Raw genomic sequence first — 20,501 nt, 5'->3', positions numbered from 1 at the left:
CACATAGTGCCTTTTATGTGAAGTTTCACACAACCCAATAGATCATCAGATGCTGCCCCTTTTATTCACCTTGAATAGTACATTACTGCATATGTAGTCACACTGTTTGGGATTTTCAAAGGAGCCTACAGGACTTAGGTGCCCTTATCTCATTGAAAGTGAATGGAGTCAGGCTCCTAACAAGTCTAGGCTCCTTTGAAGTGCCAGGCACTGATTTCAATGGGTCTGCTCTCAGTGTAAGGTATTTTTCAACCCAGTTAAGGATGGCAGGAGCTGTCCCATACTTAGAGAGATTTAAATAAAGGTTTATTGTTTCTTTATCTATAATTATGTCTGGTACTGTGGCAATGTCAGACACAGAATCAAAAGTAAATGCACAACTCACAGCATATAGGAATGTATCACTACAAAGTTCAGACACCTGAAAAAAGATTATCAAGATATGTCTTATCTGGTAAATCATGCTGATAACATTATGTTCACATAGTGGTTTTTAATGAAAGAAATTATAACTTCAGTTTAAAACAGCGTGACCTTATTTTTAAGGAGACGGGTATGTAAGCATTAGAAATATTCAAACTTAATTCCTTTAAATTCAACATACAATTAAAATAATCCCTTTTAAAATAAAGTACAAAATATCACTAATATGTACTCTTTTTTCCATGGCTTTCAGTGTGTTTCTTTTATACAAAGAATTATTATGCATAGGAAGACAGGACACACTATTTTTCCTTCAGATTTCACACCTACCTACAGTTGTTCAAGTCATCCATGTCAGTGGCTACCTTATACCCTAGCTCATGTTTCAAAGGTAGCTGTTTCTCAGTATTCCAGATTGCACTGAGCTACTTTCTGAGAAATAGTTGAATTTTGTCTGCATCTTTAAAGCCAATATGCTTCTGCATAAGATTAAATTATTCACTACTTACAGTATACCTTAAAAAAGGGAAGCCTCCCAGCCATCCTTTAATTATTAAAGGCCAAATAGATTGCAGACATCCACATTCCTTTTAAGCTGCTATTTAAGGCTTAATTCTGTTCCCAGTGAATCTAATGATGTTTTGCACTTACAGAACACTTTCAATTCATCCCAAAACACTTTGGACCTATATGAATAAGGATTATTTTCACTTTATGACAGATGGGGTGATTGAGGTGCAGAGGCTAAGTGACCTACACAAGGTCATACAATGAGTCATGGGCAGAATCAACAGTAGGACCCAGTCTCCTGGTGCCATGCTTAATCCACTAGACCACAGCTCGCTCCAGTGAAGTCAATAGGAGTTGTATTATTGTCTTCAGTGGGAGCAGGAGCAGGCCCTACAAGTGACATTATTATATTCCAAAAATTCCAATATTAAAGCACAGCCAGGCCATTATGGTTTAAGGCTGAGAAGGATAAATCATTCCATGCCATGTACAAGTAAAAAGTGCCTGTACAGTAAGAAAGGAGAGGAAATGTGTACAGTAAGAACTTCAAAGAGCTTGGCATTTGACATCTAATTATGTTTTCCTTTTTCTTTCAGAGTGCCTATAAAGATGACGACAAAAGCACCAACGTTTACGCAGCCGTTACAAAGTGTTGTGGCACTGGAGGGTAGTGCCGCAACCTTTGAGGCTCATATTAGTGGTAAGACTTACTCCTTTCTCATTACCTTCATTTCTTGGTCCTTATTTATGTTGTGGAAATGTAAGGGAAACATACAATTGCTGGTGCTTTAAATAGTCATGTAATGTGATGGAGTAAAGATTGTTGGTACATGAATATATCCAAATCTGACTGTCCTGAAAAGGTCAAGTAATTCAATGGATTAGCCTACTTCAGAAAATGCTATCAGAGTCCAGCAGGCACACTGTGCAGAATTATGATGGATCAAATGAAGGCCCAGTTCTGCTACCACTGAAGTCTGTGGCCAAATTCTCACTGACTTCAATAGGAGCAGACTTAACAAAGCAAAGGAAGAAATAGGGATAAAAGTGAAAAGTGTGCTAGTGAGAGATCTAGCGATGTATGCACAGTCTATGGGGACATGACAGAATGAGGGGCCAAGCAGCAGAAGGTTCACTGCTGATCCAAAGCAAAAGGGGACCATTTTTTTGTGCTGGGCACACTGGCTCATTTTCTGTTGACTTACGCCCCATTCAACCCCCTTGGCTCTATGATTTTGGTGGAGTCATATGGGTTATAAGCACAGAATTTGGGCATGTGTGCCCACTCAAAATGGTAGGAAAGTCTGTTTAGAGGTAGTGTAAGATTGTCCAAACATAACTAAGATCATGGAGCAACTTAAAGAAGCACCTTCATTTTTAAATGAAGTTCCATTTTATCAAATCTTATTCACTATTTTTATCATATGTTGAGTCAGCATGAATACAGAGAATGTACAAAGCCCCACTCAAACCCTATTAGTCAATCAAAATAAGTGCCAGAGCAGCCAATGCCTTGTTCCAGGAGTGGCTTTGACACATGCTCAGTACTAAGGAGAAGTGACACAGAATGGCATGGTTAAGGAAGTGTATTAGAGTGTTGGTATTAGCACTGTGACTACCACATACTATAAAACAAAGCATCCAAGATCTGCAGTTGTACAATTACCCCCTGGCAGTTATGTTGTCTGTCCAACACCATAGCCATCTTTGACATTTGCTGTGGCTGATAATCATTGCCCTATGGGTGTCTAAGATGTACTTACTCCAAAGTGTGGCTGCCAATCATGCTTTTGCACCCAGACCTATACCAACATTTTGGATCCCTTGATTAACATAGGATCATATGGGACATTTGAACACCACCATATGCCCGTTTACATCTGTGGATTATTTTGAACCCACTTTTCAGGGTTTGATCCACTACGCCAGTGTTAGCCATCCCAGCCTTCTATAACAGAGCAGACTTTTTGTTTGACGTAGGTTTCATATGAAGTTGTATAGATATGCTGAGGAAAATCACCCTTGTAATAAATCCGTTAACCATAAAAGTAAAATAGATAAATGTACCATTAAAACCAGTTCTTGATGAATGAATGATTTCAGCTATTTTCTTTTCATTTATAATATCCTGTAATATTTGTGAGTGAAACTGAATTTAATACTGATAAGAGACACATCAGTTTTATAACTGCATGTACCATTCTTTTATTTTAGGCCCAAACCTTATGTGAACCAATCTTTTCTTAGCTCTTATTCATGTTGTGGGATACTGGAACATCCCTTCCTCCCCAAAGCCACTCATCAGGTCTGACAGTTCTGGCAGTGATTCAGTATTTCGTTTTTCTAATGTACAAAAAATTGTGAACATTTTATTTCCTGGAATCTGACCTTCTAAATCACCGACAGTGTAACTTTATTTCTGTCACCTGGATTGTGGTCTCTTTTATCAATCATTGTGAATATTAAATTAAATCCTTATCTTTACCTTTGAATAAAGCCATTTTACATATAAGTCAAATATTATGTATAATTCTAGATTAAAAGGAAGAGCACAATTAATCTGAGAGCACTAAAAGTGTGCTTAATAAACACTACAGGATGCAGCCTATAACACTGGAGTAAATAAACGAAATTATACATGTGAACCATACTGTGAATTGCTTGTGTGTGTGTCTGTTTCCACAGTATTGTTTGGATTTTGCATTAATTAATATAGAGTTAATTTGGACTTCTGTTAGTTTATTTGGGTTATTCCCTTCCAAATACTGAGCAACAATGAGCCTGCATTTACAAGCTTCACTCTTGGTATGCTCTATGCTTGTGAACCTCAGTCCCAAAGTGTCTCAAATTGGTCCCTTGAAAACTGAGCCACCCCCTAATCCTTGGTATTTGCTTAGCTACAGCTATGAAACTATAAGCACCTAAATGTAGTGTTTCTATTTTTGGTTTGAAAAGTCTCTCTCTTTCCCAGACTGGTCACATACTTTTATATATAATGTTTGAATTATTTGATTTTTATATATAAATATAAAACAAAATAACTCCAGTTTATTTTTTTGGCCATGAGAAACAGCAAAATCTGCAAATTTTCAAAACAAGTCTAGAATGATTGCAGACTCCTAACAAAAACTTTCTCCCTCACAGCCCGTATTCTCATACAGTCATATTCTTGGCCTCATACAGAGTTCAAATAACTGGATTCTTTAGAGGGGTTCTTTGCAAGTGCTAGGGGGCAGAATTCTGCAGCCTGTGAGCCTTTGGAACATACAAAGGTAGAGACTCTTGAGACTGTAGTAGCAGCTGTAGGGCAACTCAACTAGTGCAGCCTCAGGGCCGCCTCCTGAGGCTATAAAGGGCCTTTTTCCAATGGAACTGGTCCAGTTCTGCAATTGGGCATTATTGGAAGAGGTCATGCATAACTGCACAACCTTGCCGTGCACAGAACCCAACATTATGGGGATTTCTGCATGGCTGTGCATAAAAGGGATTTGGGGAAGTGGAGGAGTGGATGGAGAGACATGGGTGAGGATAGAGATCCATCACTTAACTGATATTTGGGTCCCTCCATCTTAGAAAAGGGGTTTCCTGAGACCACAAAGAGTCCTCTCAGCTGGAATAGCCCCCACAGAGCTGCTTGTCTCCTGCTGTGTGACATGGGTAGTAGGATTCTTCTCCCTTCACAAGGATTCCTCATGGCCATCTGAGTGCTGGAAGAGGATATTGCCTGTCATGTTTAAGTTACCATTTGAAGCTGCAAGCCAATTATGACTGTACATGGAGTCTATACTGAAAGTGGGAGTCTTGCCTGAGGGATTTGCCCCTAAGAATAATATATTTGAACAGTAAAATATCTGACCCAGTGTGGCTGCTCTCTGCTAGTTTATATGAATCCCTCATTCATTCACTTCTATGAGGCTTTGCCATCATCCTCTCCAGAAAGATATAAAGATAACTCTTGATTTTACTTTTTGCTACAGTCACTTTCAGTGGTAGCTTATTTAATAAATTCATTATTAGGGGGAATACTGTAATTCAGCCTGCATTTTCAATTTACTTCTTGTTGCCTAAGGCTTGGATTATATAATTTCATTTCAAGGAACCTGTACTTTATTTTTTTTTATACTAGTGAACAAATCAAAGGTATGAATTTCTCAATCTTTCATATAATTCTTAAATGAGACTAACGCCAACTCCTTTAACAGGGCTTTCAAATGGTGCAGGACACTGAGGAATTTCTTAATCTATCAGCCTGTGAATTACACTAAAACCCTATGTATTGTCAAGACATCAGGGAAATGCCTTGAATGTTGCGATTTTATGCTACTGGTGTAATTGCAAACCTGTGCACATGCAGCAATTCCCTCAGATGGTTGAAAGCTGCCGTACATATTTGTAATTAGCAGAGGTATTTTGGGGTTCCTGGTCTATAGTGATGCTGAAATTGCTTTCTTTATCTACTGCTTTCTGTAGGTTCCCCAGTTCCTGAGGTGAGCTGGTTTCGGGATGGCCAGGTTATCTCCGCTGCAACTCTGCCCGGCGTGCAGATCTCCTTTAGCGATGGCCGCGCTAAACTCGTGATCCCCGCCGTGACAGCAGACAACAGTGGAAGATACAGCATACAAGCCACCAATAGATCTGGGCAAGCAACTAGTACCGTTGAGCTACTTGTCACAGGTACAGTATGGTTAAGGAGGGACAGCAAACTATTGGTACTTCCCCTTGTCACCAGAGATGAGGGAGCTAAAATAAAAATTATGTCTATATTCGAAACTTGGATAAAAATAACACAAAAATATGAGATGGAAACACCATGCAAGATAGTAACAACAAATCAAATTCCTTACTCTAAAGCAAGCTAGATTTTTTTCCCCAAAAAAACTTCAGTATATGCGTAGATTCCTTATAGATGTAGATAGGATTCTTCATCACTTCATGGTGAATTTTCAAGTATTACTATTGCAACAGTCTTCAGCAGTATAAACTATGAACCAGACTGTACAAACACTTACGAGTATAGTCATTCAAAATGCCTGTCCTAACACTACAAGCCTTTATTCAAGAGTAATCTTTACTCACACAAGTAGCACCACCAACTTTAATGGAATTAGTCATGTAAGTAAAGATTATTCCTGTGAATAAGGGTTTGAAGGATAGGGCCCTTATTAATTTCTGTGGGACTGTACTCACATGAATATAGAATGGATCTGGCCCTTTTGTACCAATATAGGCCCTGATTCTGCAAACTCTTATGCACATGTTCAACTTTGCTCATGTGAGTAATCCCATTGACAGCAATGGAAATATTCACATGAAGTTAAGTACATGTGTAAGTGTTTGCTGGATCAGGGCTTTACTCATGTTAGTAAAGTTAAGGACATGCATATGTGTTTGCAGGAAGGAGGCCTTAATTTATTTTAGTGTTAGACAAGGTGGCCCTCTTCTATATCAATAGCAACTGGGAGATAAATAAGGAGACTGTAGTTTATATATAAAGGGTATTTGTAAAGGATTTAAAGGCTGTGAATGCTTCTAGTATTGGAAATGTTTAGGCCTTATGACGTTCTTTACAGAGTGAACTTTAATTTTTCTAATCAAATTATAGCTGAAACAGCACCACCAAACTTTACACAACGTCTACAGAGCATGACAATAAGGCAAGGAAAGCAAGTTCGACTTGATGTTAGAGTGACTGGAATCCCTACACCTGTGGTGAAGTTCTATCGGGATGGAGCAGAAATTCAAAGCTCCCTCGATTTTCAAATTTCACAAGAAGGAGACCTATACAGTTTAATAATTGCAGAAGCTTATCCTGAAGACTCCGGAACCTATTCAGTAAATGCCACAAATAGCGTGGGACGAGCTACTTCAACAGCCGAATTGCTGGTTCAAGGTAATGGAGTTGAGGTTGTAAGCCATGAAAATAAGAACATGTACATTCTTGTTGTGGTATAAAGGGCACTGCTGCAATTAATGTTGATCAGCAATTTCATTAATAACCCATTTCTCAAGAGTTTGTAACCTGGGTGTAAAAATTCTTTCCAAGTTGAAACATGTCATAAAAGGCTCCAGGCTGGTAACAGAAAGTACATTTTCAACATAAAACAGTTCCCTCAGTTGGATTTCTTTGAATTATATAAGTACAATATAGGCCTCACAGAAGGGTTTGTGGGGTTCTGTAAGAGCTTGTTTTGTTTTGCTCTTGCAGAATTTTTAAAAATTAGATTTTAAAACCAAGGTCTTTTATCTACTGCTGTTGGGCCACATTCTGCAGTTCTTAAGTGAGCAAAACTCTTATTGACATTAGTAGGAACGGTACTGTTTTTTATTTGCTAAATGATTATTTGTTGTTGCAAAACCAGATTAAGGCACAATTTGATTTTTGCGGTAAAATGGGTATATGCTAATACTGCAAGAGCAACATTTATGTGGCCCCATTTCTGTGCCCCATCAGAATTTCCTCTCACTAGAGGAATTTGTGAGACACACATAGCAAATGAATGGTAGAATGTTCATGCTGATATTGGCAAATCAGTGCTCATAACTTCAGGCCTCTGGTCTCACAATGCATCTGCTGAGTGTGAACTCCAAGAATATGGGAGCAGCCCAGAATGGGCACAGCAGAATTGCCATTTTTGATCAGCTCATTCCTCACATACACATATATAGAGGAGTCTGGACTTCATCTACTGTATATTTTTAAACTGAAAACTACCCAAACATTAAAGTTTAAAATTCACCTAATAAAGACACAAGGGCTTTTACTATTGCTGCTACAATAACATTATATACTTAGGGCCCTGACCAGACTAAAATATATGAGCCCTTCTAGTGTGTGCAAGCCATACATGGCTGAAGTAAGGTCACAGACTTTAATCATGAGGAAAGGGTTAATAGAAGTTTGGTCATCTGTATAAGGTTGTAATTGGCATTATGCAGCCATTTCTTGGAAGCAATACCCACCTCAGAAAAGAGAGTAGACTCCATGGTGAGAGTGCAGATGAGAATGAGCCCAGTAGCTATGAAGGCAGTTTCGGGTTGAATGGAGCCCTTTCAATCATACTCATAATGCCAACCTTTCTTGACTCACCAGTTAAAATACACTTTTAGACTAACTATGTGTGTATTTGGGAGACTGGAATGATTCTGAAGTATAATTAATATGCTTCTAATTTTTTTGGCCTAATTACATAGTTACACAAAAAGGCTAATCTTATTTCAACTGGTTCCACAATTATTTGCCTATAGATACTGCAAGAAAAACAGATGGCTGATTAATTCTTTCTCTGGTGTTTACACATGCTGATATACAATTGGCATTGCATGTTTAGTTCCTTCTAAAAAGCTATTCTTGTTTATTACCACATATAATTCTCCTGACTATTCATGTTTTACCTTCCGATAGGCGAGGAAGAAGTAGTACCCGCTAAAAAGACAAAGACAATTGTTTCGACTGCTCAGATTTCGCAAACAAGACAAGCCAGAATTGAAAAGGTACATTTTTTTCAAAGCTAATGGTGTTAAAAGCTTTAGAAATTGATTCTTGGCATTTTGCAGTGTCTCACCATTGTTCTTTCTTTCATTATAGAAAATAGAAGCCCACTTTGATGCTAGATCACTTACAACTGTTGAAATGTCCATAGAGAGTGCCACAGGACAACAGCTCCCACACAAGGCACCTCCAAGAATGCCTCCTAAACCTACATCAAAATCACCAACTCCACCAATAAGTGCAGCAAAAGTACAAATGGCACGACAGCAATCACCATCTCCCATTAGACAATCACTGTCACCTGTAAGACATGTTAGAGCACCAACACCATCACCAGTCAGGTAAATCATGTTAACTATCAAGGAAAGATTGAATTTTCAGTCATCCCCTCCAATAAAATGAGAAAATGAAATGGTGATGATGCGAACGGAAAGCACAGCATAGAATGGAAGAATGTGGGCTTGTTCTGACTGCTGGTTTTGTACAGTTGTCAAAGCTTCAGGAGGAGGGTTTTGGCAGGTGTCTGCAAATGCTCCATCCTCTGAGATAGGTTTAGGAAATCCTTTAGAAAATGTGTAGGGACAGATTCTGCACTGTGTTCCACCACACAAAGCTGGAGTAACACTTTTTTTGCTCCAGCTGTAGGTAAGTAAGTTCAATCATAATCTGGTCTTTGGTAATTACTTTATGGGAAAAGAAAAGAGCATAGGCATTTGGTGAGTTTCATGCAAAATGGAAGGATCAATAGAAAAATAACTGTGAACATCTGTGGACACAGGTATATTATGGACATGTGGGAAATGATTCCAGAGTTAAGGTTGTGGAGGCAAGAAAAATTAGCATGGTTACGGGGAAATGAGGGTTTAGCTCTGATATGTATAGAGGGCCTCAGGAGGGAAAAGGAGTGATCTGAAGTGCAGGGTCCACAGCTGTGGTGTGGCAGAGCCCAATTCATTTGCACTGAGACGCTGATGAAGAGTTCTTAGACTCTACTGGCTCCACTGCCTCAGCTCCCCATTGCACCAAGCACTGGGCAAGAAAAGTGTAATGTCTCTGAGCTGAATGAGGCCCCATTTAAACCTTTGTGCCAGCTCTGCTTTGTGGTGAATTTCACCACAGTGAGAACAGCTATTGCTGTATATACAAGAAGTAGCAATGGATTGGTACTAACCTAATAATTTACAAGTATAATTAATCCATGAGCACCCGTGTAAATACAAGGATAATACAATAGTGCCATCTAGAGGGCATAATGCACTAAAAATGTTATACTCTAGGTATCAAGTATCAGGGGGTAGCGGTGATAGTCTGTATCCACAAAAACAACAAGGAGTCCGGTGGCACCTTAAAGACTAACAGATTTATTTGGGCATAGGCTTTCGATGTGTTTTTTACCCATGAAAGCTTATGCCCAAATAAATCTGTTAGTCTTTAAGGTGCCTTGTTTAAGGACTCCTTGTTGTTTTTATACTCTAGGTAGACCCGCGTGAAATACATTATTAACTCAAAAATAACATTTACATCTAAATTAGATGTGAAAATAAACATAAAAAATGTAAAGTATAATGCTGGAGACCACCACTAATACTGCAATGTTTCAGAATGTGCAGTGTTAAAACATTTGCATGGTGCTAGAAATTTGATATACAGGAACTCATCTTGGGGAAAAGATGTACAGTATTTAGTAGTGATGTTATAGCAAATTGGAAAGTGCTTTATAACTACATATTAATACTCACAATTAATTTTTAAAGTGTCAGTCTTTCTAAAAGCTCTGTTTATCGCTGTAACAGCAGATACCAATTAGTGCTGCTGTAATTGGTAAAAGGAAATGTTGCAATTAAGATAGGCCCCACTCCTGAAGTGCACTGATCAAAGGCAGACTTCTGTGCCCCCACATGATGCTTCACTGAATTCAGTGGGGCTCATTGCAGAATTGGGGCCTAATTTAGTACATAATGCCCCATATCCTATTCCCCATAATGCCCCATATCCTTTCTCAAAACTCCCGTTATCTGAGTAAAAAATATAGTCTCTGAACTTTCTGGTACTTTTATATTAAATGCATATTCTTGAGTGAAATACATTGTGGTATCCTCTCTTATGTCTTCACTGTAAAGCTAATTAAGTCATTGAAAATCCTTCAATAATTTAAGGATCTGACAAACGTACAAGATCAGGAAAGCTCCTCGTATCCTTTCCTTCTTGCAGTGTCAAGCACATTGATGGCGTTCCATAAATAAATAATAAAACAATGAGATCTCCTCTCCTATTTATTATTTACATTGTGATAGCATCCAAAAGACCCAGTCAGGATCAGGGCCCCACTGTATTGGGAGCTGTACAAACGCATAGGAAGACTGTTTGAGGAGCATAATTTCAAACAAGAGAACAAGTGAGTGTAACAAACAATAGGAAGGAAGGAAGGAAGAGAATAGGGGAATGGTAAGCAGCTCACACAATCTAACAATTTACACAATTTGAAGGTAACAAATCAACTGGAAGTTTTGCTTTCCTTTTCTAAATAAATAAATCCAATGTTCCCAACTGCTATGCAGCCTATCACTATTAGTTGGTTGGTTTCTTGTAGCCCTGGAGTTTATAAGTAAAGTTTGGTCAAAAAAATTCAAATTTAAACATTTTCCACCTGAGGGGAGAGGGAGATGAAAGGGGACATTGGGTTTGTTTCGGTTTTTGTTGGTTTTTTTATTTAGCTCTGTGTCCAGGTACTGATGGTATCCTAAACAGGAAATGAATATCAATTCTGTGTTACTTATGTGGTTATTTTATTTTATTTTATTTTATTTTATTTTATTATATGATGCTAAATTTAATACCAATAATGTTATGTTTATTCATTAGGTCAGTATCTCCTGCTGGAAGACTTTCCACTTCACCTATTAGACCTGTGAAATCTCCAGCACTGATCCGTAAAGCACAGGCAACAGTAGCCACTGCTGCTGAGGTTGTTCCTCCTTGGAAGCTGGAAGGTTATGCCTCTGCAGCTGAGGCACGGATGCAGGAAACTAGAGTAACTACAAGCGCTACCCAGATAAGGACAGAAGAAAGATGGGAAGGGAGATATGGTGTCCAAGACCAGATGACCATTAGTGGTGCTGCTGCTGGTGTCTCTGTTGCTGGTATAGCTGCTGGTGCTAAAGAGGTAAAGAGTCTTTAAAGTTGGAAAGAACATTGCCTATGCTGAGAGAACTGCTAAATGTAATTTGAGAGACTGCATGTAAACACTTGCTTACCACAGCTATTTAGGGAGTTCCCCTGGAAATGTTTAAATAGACCTTTGACAGCAATATTCTGTGCATGTAATTGTCATATGCTTATTCTATGTATGCAACCTATAAAATAATATCTTCTGATGTGACTAATTTTGGTCCTACAGGACACTGATAAAACAGCAGCTGTTGCTACTGTAGTTGCTGCAGTTGACCTGGCTAGAGTGAGAGAACCAGTTCCAAGCCCTGTAGAGCAGGTTTCTAAAAGGACAGCAATGACTGCGGTACACATTCAACCTGTTCAGGAGCAGGTAAAAGTAAAGCACAGCTTTTATATAATTTCCTCCTTACACCTGATCCTACATGCAAACAAAGCATGTACTTCATAGTGCAAAATTAACAAGATACTAAGTGCTTCATGTAAGCATGCATTATTGGTGCAGAAGCATCTGGACTGTAAAGGACTGCTAGTGGTCATCTCATCTATCACCTCACATCATGACTGAATTGACTTAATTATTCTTACACCATTCCTGATAAATGGGTATCATGTCTTGTTTTTAATAACTCCAGTGAAAGTGATCCCATAATGTCCCTTGGCAGCTTATTCCATTACCTAATGTTCTTATACTGACAAAAAAAATTCCTAATATTTAACTTGATTTTTTCCAGCTGATCTTAAAATAACTATTCCCCAGCATTTTCCCCTTAATTTATATCATTTTATTTTGATAACTGATCTATACTATGTGTTGAGATGTATTTTAAGGTTGTTTTTTTCCCCTTCTATAAAAATCAGATAAGAAAGGAAGCTATGGTAGTAGTTACTACTGATAAATCCAAAGAACAGGAAATAATATCAAGAACTAGAGAAGGAATTGCTACCAAACAAGAAGTACACATCACTCATGAAAAGGTGAATACAGTTGTTACAGATGTAATATTCATAGTTAAACCCTACTTTACAGACAAACTATGTATTTTTCTTTCCTTTTCTTTTTGTAACTTATGAACTGAGAAGCTCAGCAATACAAAGTGTCACTATATAACTCTTCTCCCTTAGTTTTCATTACTAACATAACTCGCTCACCAGCGTTTTCAGTACTAGCATTCTCATAATTCTCTCTTGATGACTGACTGTTTATATAAGATACTTAGATACTACTGTGTCTAGTACTCTATGAATATTATAGATAGATGATTCAAATAGAAATTTTTGAAAAAATGACTTCCAGGAAAAATGCCATTGTTTTTCTACCATTTGTTGTATAGCTAGATAATATGCCAAACACGTGTGTTTAAAAAAATAAAATAAAAAAAAAAGCCCACACACTTCTTAGATTTTCCATTTTTCTGTGGCTGTTTCTGAGTTTATTCCATACACGTGGCATTCTCCTGTTAGCAAATAGGAGACAAGATACATTAAGAAGAAAATCATTCTGCATTGAAAACAATGTGAAATAAAATACTGGTGACTGAATTTCAGATGACTTTCAGCATATGTTTTGTTTTTAATTTTCAGATACATTTATTTTAATTTAAGCCCTGATTCTGCAAACAAGTATGCATATGCTTAACTTTACTCAAAAGTAGCCCTATTACAGTCAGTGGGGTTATTCAAATGAGCAAAGTTAACCAAATGTGCAAGTGTTTGCGGGATCAGGGCCTGTTGGTATTTCTTCATTCTATTTCTCGATAGTCCCTGGGAGTTTCATACAAAGATAGAGTAACTTATGCCCCTCTCCCATAGAAATGGTATATTTCTGAAGTCCACCACCCTTTACAGCTTCTCCAGACCAGACTACGCCTCCAGAAAGTAGGTGGGATCAGTCAAGTGCTGAGGTCAGGCTTCAAATTGAGAGGGTAAAAAGGAATTTAGTTGTGAGGGTGGGTGGGTCTAAATCTGAGTTAAGGTTGAGTCTAGTCCTGACGATGGAATCTAGAGTGAAATATCAAGGTTCAAGGTGAGAAATACTCTGGGCAGGAGGAGAAGTAATTTACCTTTACGGTACTGAGGGATGGAAATCAGAAAACCACCATTATACAGGGAGGAGAGTATTCTGTATTTTCATCTAAACCTCCTGGATAAAGTGAAATTTACCAAAAAAATATGCATTCAAAATCATGGTTTTCTCCCCATTGATTGTAATGCAGATAAGTTTCTTCCTGTCCCAAATTCTTTTACTTACTGCCTTTTAGTAGGAAAATGGCAGTGTATAGAGTAAGTTGTTTTATTTTATTTTATTTTATTTTCCTTCTCACTGTACATTTCATAAAAGAAGTTCAGTTATCGTTGCCAGTCTAATCAATTTTTAAAATCTATATAAAACACTCGAGTTTTCCTAAGAGTTGGCATCATGTAACAATGATATTCACTTGTATACAGTTATTCCAGGGTGCAAACAGATTGACTCACAATCACTTCCTTCTACAAGGACCTCCAGTGAAATTTAACCTCCTTTCCCTTCACTAGTCCAGCCTCTTCTCCAATGTAATATAAAAGTCATATAATTTGCATTTGAGATTATATGTAATCGAAACTTTTTTACTGTAAAAATCAGGTAAGAAAGGAACCAGAGAGAGCTCCTGTACCCAAGGTAATAATTGTTGCTGATAAAGCCAAAGAACAAGAAAAAATATCAAGAGCTAGAGAAGAAATTTCTACTAAACGAGAGCAAATTCACATCACTCATGAAAAGGTGAATACAGCTGTTACAGATGTAACTTGCCGATACACCCTTTTTCATTAACAATCTCTATCAAATGCTCCTTATGTATTTTGCCTTTGTTTTTTTATGTGCTGAAGGCTCCAACAGTAGAAACATTTATAAAGTAACTGTTCCATAAAGAGGCCAGTATTACAGTTCCAGGCAAAACTCCCACTGACTTAGGAGTTCTGACTAGTCAGGAACTGCAAGACGGAGCTCTTAACATCAGTTATTTAAGTATTGTGGTTGTCATTACTAACATGCTCATAATTCTCATTTGATTATTAGTGACCTGTACTTGTTGTATGAAGGTGGATTTTAAGAGAACCTTTTAAAGAGTTTTTATTCAGTTAGCCATCAGAACAGAATAATATTCACTTACATAAAGGGTTTGAGCCAGTGAAGTTTGGTAGAAGTTTTGCCTGACCACAAACTGTCTGATCAGTCTCACAGCTAATACCCGATGATTTTGGAGCCCTTACTCACATTGAGTAGCCCTTATTTACCTGAGTAGCCCCACTGACTAATGAGAGTAAATGTTAGGTCATAGTAATACTCATTTCTATGCAGCTGCTAAAAGGAGTTTATATCAGGAGGATACAATGATGGTCACTTAAATGTACCCAGTAGGGGGCCAAATTCTTCCCTGATTCTTTCTCACACAGTGTAACTCTACTGAATTTAACTGGGTTGCAAAGTGTGTAAGATGGGATGGAAGTTGGCTTACACACAATAGTCATTCCACTCTACAAGTGGCATTTCATCTTCTTTCCTTTCCTCATGTCTTCGAGGTGTAGCCCCGGGTGGGCCTGGGTGGGCCTTGGCCCACCCACTTAGCATCCAGGCCCGCCCAAATCTAAGCAGGGGTGTAGTGCTGCCACAGCAGCCCGGACCATCACTCAGACACCTGAAATCCAGCACACCGCTATGTGACTGCCCTTCAGAAAGCTACGCTCTGGCAGCTCTACCTTGCCATTTTCTGAGCCACCCCATGCATGTGCTCAGCTCAGCAGGGGAAGCCCTGTGTCTGGGGGCACCAGGGCTAGGAAGAGGTCATGGTGTCAGGGGAGAAGCTGAGCAAGCACAGTCTGTCATTGCCCATCCACCCGAAAGTTGGGACCCGCCCAAATTTACGCTCCTAGCTGTGCCACTGCCTTTTCTACATAATATTCCATCAACTTGTCCCACTTTCCTGAAAAGCCATGTAATTTTATTTGAGAGTATATATAATTGAAACTTTTTTTTGTCATAAAAACCAGATAAGAAAGGATGCTGTGAAACCTTCTGTGCCTAAGGTAGTAATTACCACTGATAAACCTAAAGCACCAGTCAGAGTATCGAGAACTAGAGATGAAGTTGCTATCAAACAAGAACAAGTACGAGTAACTGATGAAAAGGTAAATAGAACTGTTATAAATGTGATATTCATTCTCCTGTGATACTCCCTTTGCACACTAATACTTCCCCTACAAATACTAATTATATATTTCCAGTTTTTTTTCTAAAACTTACTCCAGCTAGAAACTTATGTCAACTATGAATTAGAATCTAGTTCTTCCCACTTTGTCCTTCACTCCTAATAGTTGGCATTAATAAGATATCTATAACTCTCTTTTGACTGACATTGATTTCTTTACATTAAAGAGCATTTTAACTTTTTTAAAATACGATATTTTATTTAAATAGGCATTAGGATGTAACAATACTCATCAACATCTAGCTAATACAGAGTCACTCGGGGGCTGCAGTGTACAGGGATCTAAAACCTTAACCCTTTCCCCCATTCCAATGTTTTTTTTTTTATGAGACCATATGTAATTGAAACTTTTTTGTTTCTACCATAATAATCAGATAAAAAAGGAAGCTGAAAAAATTACTGTAGTTCCGACAGTAATTGCCACTGATAAATCCAAAGAACCAGTAACAATACCAAGAGCCAGAGAAGGAATTACTACCAAACAAGAACAAATGCATCTAATTCGTGATCAGGTGAATACGGCTGTTACAGATGTGAAATACACTGTTCCAGTTTACTTTCTCTGCAAGCCTCCTTATGCTTCACCATAGTTAAGAGCTACTTGTGTACACTAGAATCCACTCAATTGCATTCCCTTTAATGTGCCTGCTTGATTGGGGTAATTTGACAAGGAACAGATTCAGTGTAATGAATCTCAGTAATTCTAGAAAATTAACTAATGGCCTATCCATTTATAAAAAATCACTTTAAATAGCACCACCTATGATCATCTCTGAAAGCCTGGTCTCAGTAGATAACTTTGAACTGGTGTTTGGTTATGTAAATTTCTGTCTCTGAAGTCCTTTAGTATATAGCCTATTCCCCTTTAATTTTATGGTTAATTGACCATTTGATTTCACTTTATCAAGATTTGTATTGTTTTTGTTCTTTGTACAGTGCATATGTTTAAAACAATTCAGTTCCACCCAATATATTCTTATAAGCCTCTGATAAAGGGGACCATTGTTCGTTTCTGTTTCCACTAGGGTCTATGCCAGTTAAGAGGATTCTAATTAATAGGGCTGAGTCCTGTCTTCAGTGAGAGAGTAGCATGATTGTGAACTACAGGATATGGCCCACTTTTTTCTTAATGTAATTAACTAATTGAAAACATCACTGGTATGTTTACAAAATGTTTTGATTAATTTTCAATGAAAAAAGCAAAATCAGATAAAATACACACCAAGGGTTCAGTGTACACAGAGTTCACAGTTCTTTGGTGTGTGAATTTATGTCCAGATTCAACAATGCCATAAGCACGTCCTTTGAAGTTAGCACTAGCATTGAATAATACAGCCCTTAGAGTACAAAGCCTTATCAATAGTCAGGGCTGGTGCAAGGATGTTTCGCGCCCTAGGCGAAACTTCTGCCTTGCGCCCATGCCACCGCCCTAAGGCACACCCCCCGCCCCAGCTCACCCCTGCTCCGCACATGAGCACCCAGAGCATGCCGTGGCTGCTTCACTTCTCCTGCCTCCCAGGCTTGCGGCGCCAATCAGCTTAGGTGCCGCAAGCCTGGGAGGCGAGAGAAGTGAAGCAGCCACTGTGTGCTCGGGGAGGAGGCGGGGCAGGGGTGAGCTGGGGCGGGGGGAGTTCCCCTGTGCGCCGCCACCCCCCCACCTTCCTTGTTGCAGGCGGCCCTCCCTGCGCTCCTTTGCCCCAGCTCCCTCCGCCTAAATGCCGGCGGCGACCAGGGCGGCCGAAGATCCAGCCACCGCGGTCGCTGCCGAAGAAATGGCGCCCCCCAAATCCCAGCACCCTAGGCGACTGCCTAGCGTGCCTAAATGGTTGCACCGGCCCTGTCAATAGTAAAATAAATTTTGCAGACAATCTGTCTGACCTAGCTTAGAGATATTACTTCACGTGGTGAACTGTTTTTAAAGCTGTATGTAGAATGGGTGATTGAAGGCAATTTATTATTTAAAAGTTAATTTTTTCACATGCTCATTTACTATATACTGTATTTGGGTTAATTATAATACTGAAAAAACAGCAGCAGTTGCTACTCAAATATCTGCTGCTGACCAAAACTTGATAATGGAGATATTACACTGACATCAAGTGTGAAACCAATTATGGATCAGGAAGTTAAAAACAAGTTATATCCTGGCACAAAAGCACCACTTCCCTTTTACCAAAATACTCAAAGTTATCCTTCCCTATTAGGAACTTGTAAAATACATTAGCACAACTTTTCCGTGCATTGAAGTTACAGCTATATATTTCCTAAGGTTCATTGTGCATGAATGGACCATGCAGTGTTTGCACATCAAACATCATATACATACTTTGACCATTTTTCTGTCTGATATAGAATTATGTGCAGCTGTCAGAAATTATAGCTTTTTAAATATAATACATACCGTACCATAGTCATAAATGTGTCAGCAAAGTATTTAATATACATTGTGTACAGTATATAGAAATATGCATGTGCACAGTGTGGATGTATTTCTATTCAGTATAAATATATATTTACAACTAGTGACTATGAAATGCACATGTGGATAAATACAGTCTTATATATTTTCAATACTATATAACATATGTACATTTTCTGTCTCTCTATAACATGTATGTACTGTGTATTTGCCAGATGGACAAATCTTTGTCATCACCATGCGTACTTATATGAATTCTGTAAATGTTACCTTTAGATTGGAGCTTACAAAAAGGCTGAAGCTGTAGCTACAGTTGTTGCTGCAGTTGATCATGCACGTGTTAGAGAGCCCTGGGAGCTAGAGCGTGCTGAAGAAGGCTATGCTGAGCAGACAGCTTTGGAATATGGATATAAAGAGCGTACTATGACAGGTCACGTTGTTGAGGTGCCAACCGAACGTCATGTTGTCACCAAACCAGTACATGTTCCTTCTGAAACAAAAGTTTCCACCACCGAAAAAATGGGAATGCATATATCAACACAGGTTAGACTTGGTTTATATTGCACTCTTTCTCTGGCTGGCTGTTTTGTTTTTTTTAATGAAACTTTTTCTTTTGCAATTTGGTGACTAGCACAACATACTCACCAAACATTTTATTGGTTAATGTAGATTAAAAGAACAGAAGAAACCAGAACTGAAAAAGCAGTTCTTGTGGAACACACACGTCCCCGGACAGCAAGTCCTCATTTTACAGTTTCAAAAATTACTGTTCCTAAACCAGATCATACTTACGAGGTAAGAAGTGGAGGAAGGGTGTTGGGCAAACAGCAAGCTCAGTTAAAATAACTGATACCTCATTTCCCCCATATTGATGTCCCTCCTTCCCCCACCCCACACAATACTGTGTTACTCCCAAGTGGGGGAAGAGGTTGTGCTATCTTTTATTTGTGTTGCCCTATTCCCTAGTAAGTAAAATATAATAGTGCAAATAAATGAAATCCTGCCAAAAAGTGATTTTATTGGGTATTTTTTTAAAACCCCAACCATTTCATATATTCAGAATGCAGCTAGAACTTGTGGTATTTACAATAAAATGCTACATGCCTGGCATACACCTTCACACTGTTTAAAGGGTAGGTAAAAAATCCTGATTCATGCTCAACTTCTCATATTAAAGAAATAATACTTAAATAGCAGTACTTTTTTTTTATTTTGCAGTTGTTTTACTGCATACTAAACCAGTTTAGGAATTAACATGTTCTACATCCCTAATCCAAACTATATTTTATGGCCCCATAAAGAACCATGTGCTTTTGCATTAATTTCATGTTACTTTTTCCTTTCTACTGTTTGAGGAGTTTTTTCATCTTTTTTTAAAAATTAGAGACACAGTCCAACTTAGTTATGCATAAAGGTTGCACTTCGAAATCCCTTGAGATACACTTCGAAATCTCTTGAGATATTTTAATCACTTCCTGGCATATAATTAGTTCTGTGATGCCTTAGTGAAAATCTGAGTTCAAGCCTAGAAAGCAATAGAGCACATTCCCTTTAAGAGCTATGTTGCTGTTTAAAGAACAAAATTCTAACACAATATAATAGAATACTTTCAAATGCTATACAACTTTAAGTCTGCATACAAGCATATATATTTTTAAAGCTATGTTATTTTACAGCATAGGAAGGTTGAAAGTGTCTTTATGTAGGTTATCTAATGTCAATAAATATGTGAATAAGAAAGTAACAGTCGTATGTAATCTTTCATACTGACTTGCTTGGGAAATACATAGTGCATCTTTTGAAAATAAGAGTAACACAACTGTAACTTTCTTTCTCTTGGACTGGTTAGGTTTCAATAGCAGGATCTGCTATGGCTACTCTGGAAAAAGAGTTATCAGCAACTTCTGTTCAAAAGATCACCAGACCTGTGAAATCACCACAAGTAAAACCACCTGAAACCAAAATGATGGCAGAGAAGGTTGTCTCTCCACAATTTCCCTTTGGAGAGGCAGCTGACGCCTATAAGAGTCGTTATGATGTTGAGACCAAAAGAGACATAAGTGTGAGCATTACAGGTGGTGTGGTACGGGAAGAACACATTGAATTAATGCAAGAAGGTGAAGCAAAGGTTTGTCATTAAGTGAATTCCAAAATCATCTTGACTGACTTGCATCTTAGAAACAATAGAGTAATCCAGTGTGTTTAGAGCTTCCCTCATTGCAAGCTTATTCTTTTAAAATATCCC

The 20,501-nt window shown here is 38.3% G+C and overlaps 1 protein-coding gene across 1 annotated transcript in view; it reads left to right on the top strand.

Annotated features, from left to right (window-relative positions):
• Positions 1-1,536: 1,536 nt before the first annotated feature.
• TTN (titin) overlaps positions 1,537-20,501 on the top strand; it is a 309,757-nt gene continuing 290,792 nt past the window's right edge. The window contains exons 1-14 of the mRNA XM_045032840.1: positions 1,537-1,633; positions 5,404-5,607; positions 6,536-6,823; positions 8,336-8,424; positions 8,519-8,763; positions 11,285-11,590; positions 11,816-11,963; positions 12,452-12,568; positions 14,214-14,351; positions 15,620-15,757; positions 16,212-16,349; positions 18,533-18,799; positions 18,926-19,051; positions 20,106-20,384. Coding sequence (XP_044888775.1) covers positions 1,543-1,633; positions 5,404-5,607; positions 6,536-6,823; positions 8,336-8,424; positions 8,519-8,763; positions 11,285-11,590; positions 11,816-11,963; positions 12,452-12,568; positions 14,214-14,351; positions 15,620-15,757; positions 16,212-16,349; positions 18,533-18,799; positions 18,926-19,051; positions 20,106-20,384 — 2,574 coding nt within the window. The 5' untranslated portion in view covers positions 1,537-1,542. The remainder of the gene's footprint in view (positions 1,634-5,403; positions 5,608-6,535; positions 6,824-8,335; positions 8,425-8,518; positions 8,764-11,284; positions 11,591-11,815; positions 11,964-12,451; positions 12,569-14,213; positions 14,352-15,619; positions 15,758-16,211; positions 16,350-18,532; positions 18,800-18,925; positions 19,052-20,105; positions 20,385-20,501) is intronic.

The sequence above is a fragment of the Mauremys mutica genome, chromosome 10 (assembly GCF_020497125.1).
Source record: "Mauremys mutica isolate MM-2020 ecotype Southern chromosome 10, ASM2049712v1, whole genome shotgun sequence".
In the NCBI taxonomy this organism is placed as follows: Eukaryota; Metazoa; Chordata; order Testudines; family Geoemydidae; genus Mauremys; species Mauremys mutica.
This window is presented reverse-complemented; position numbering and strand designations above follow the sequence as displayed.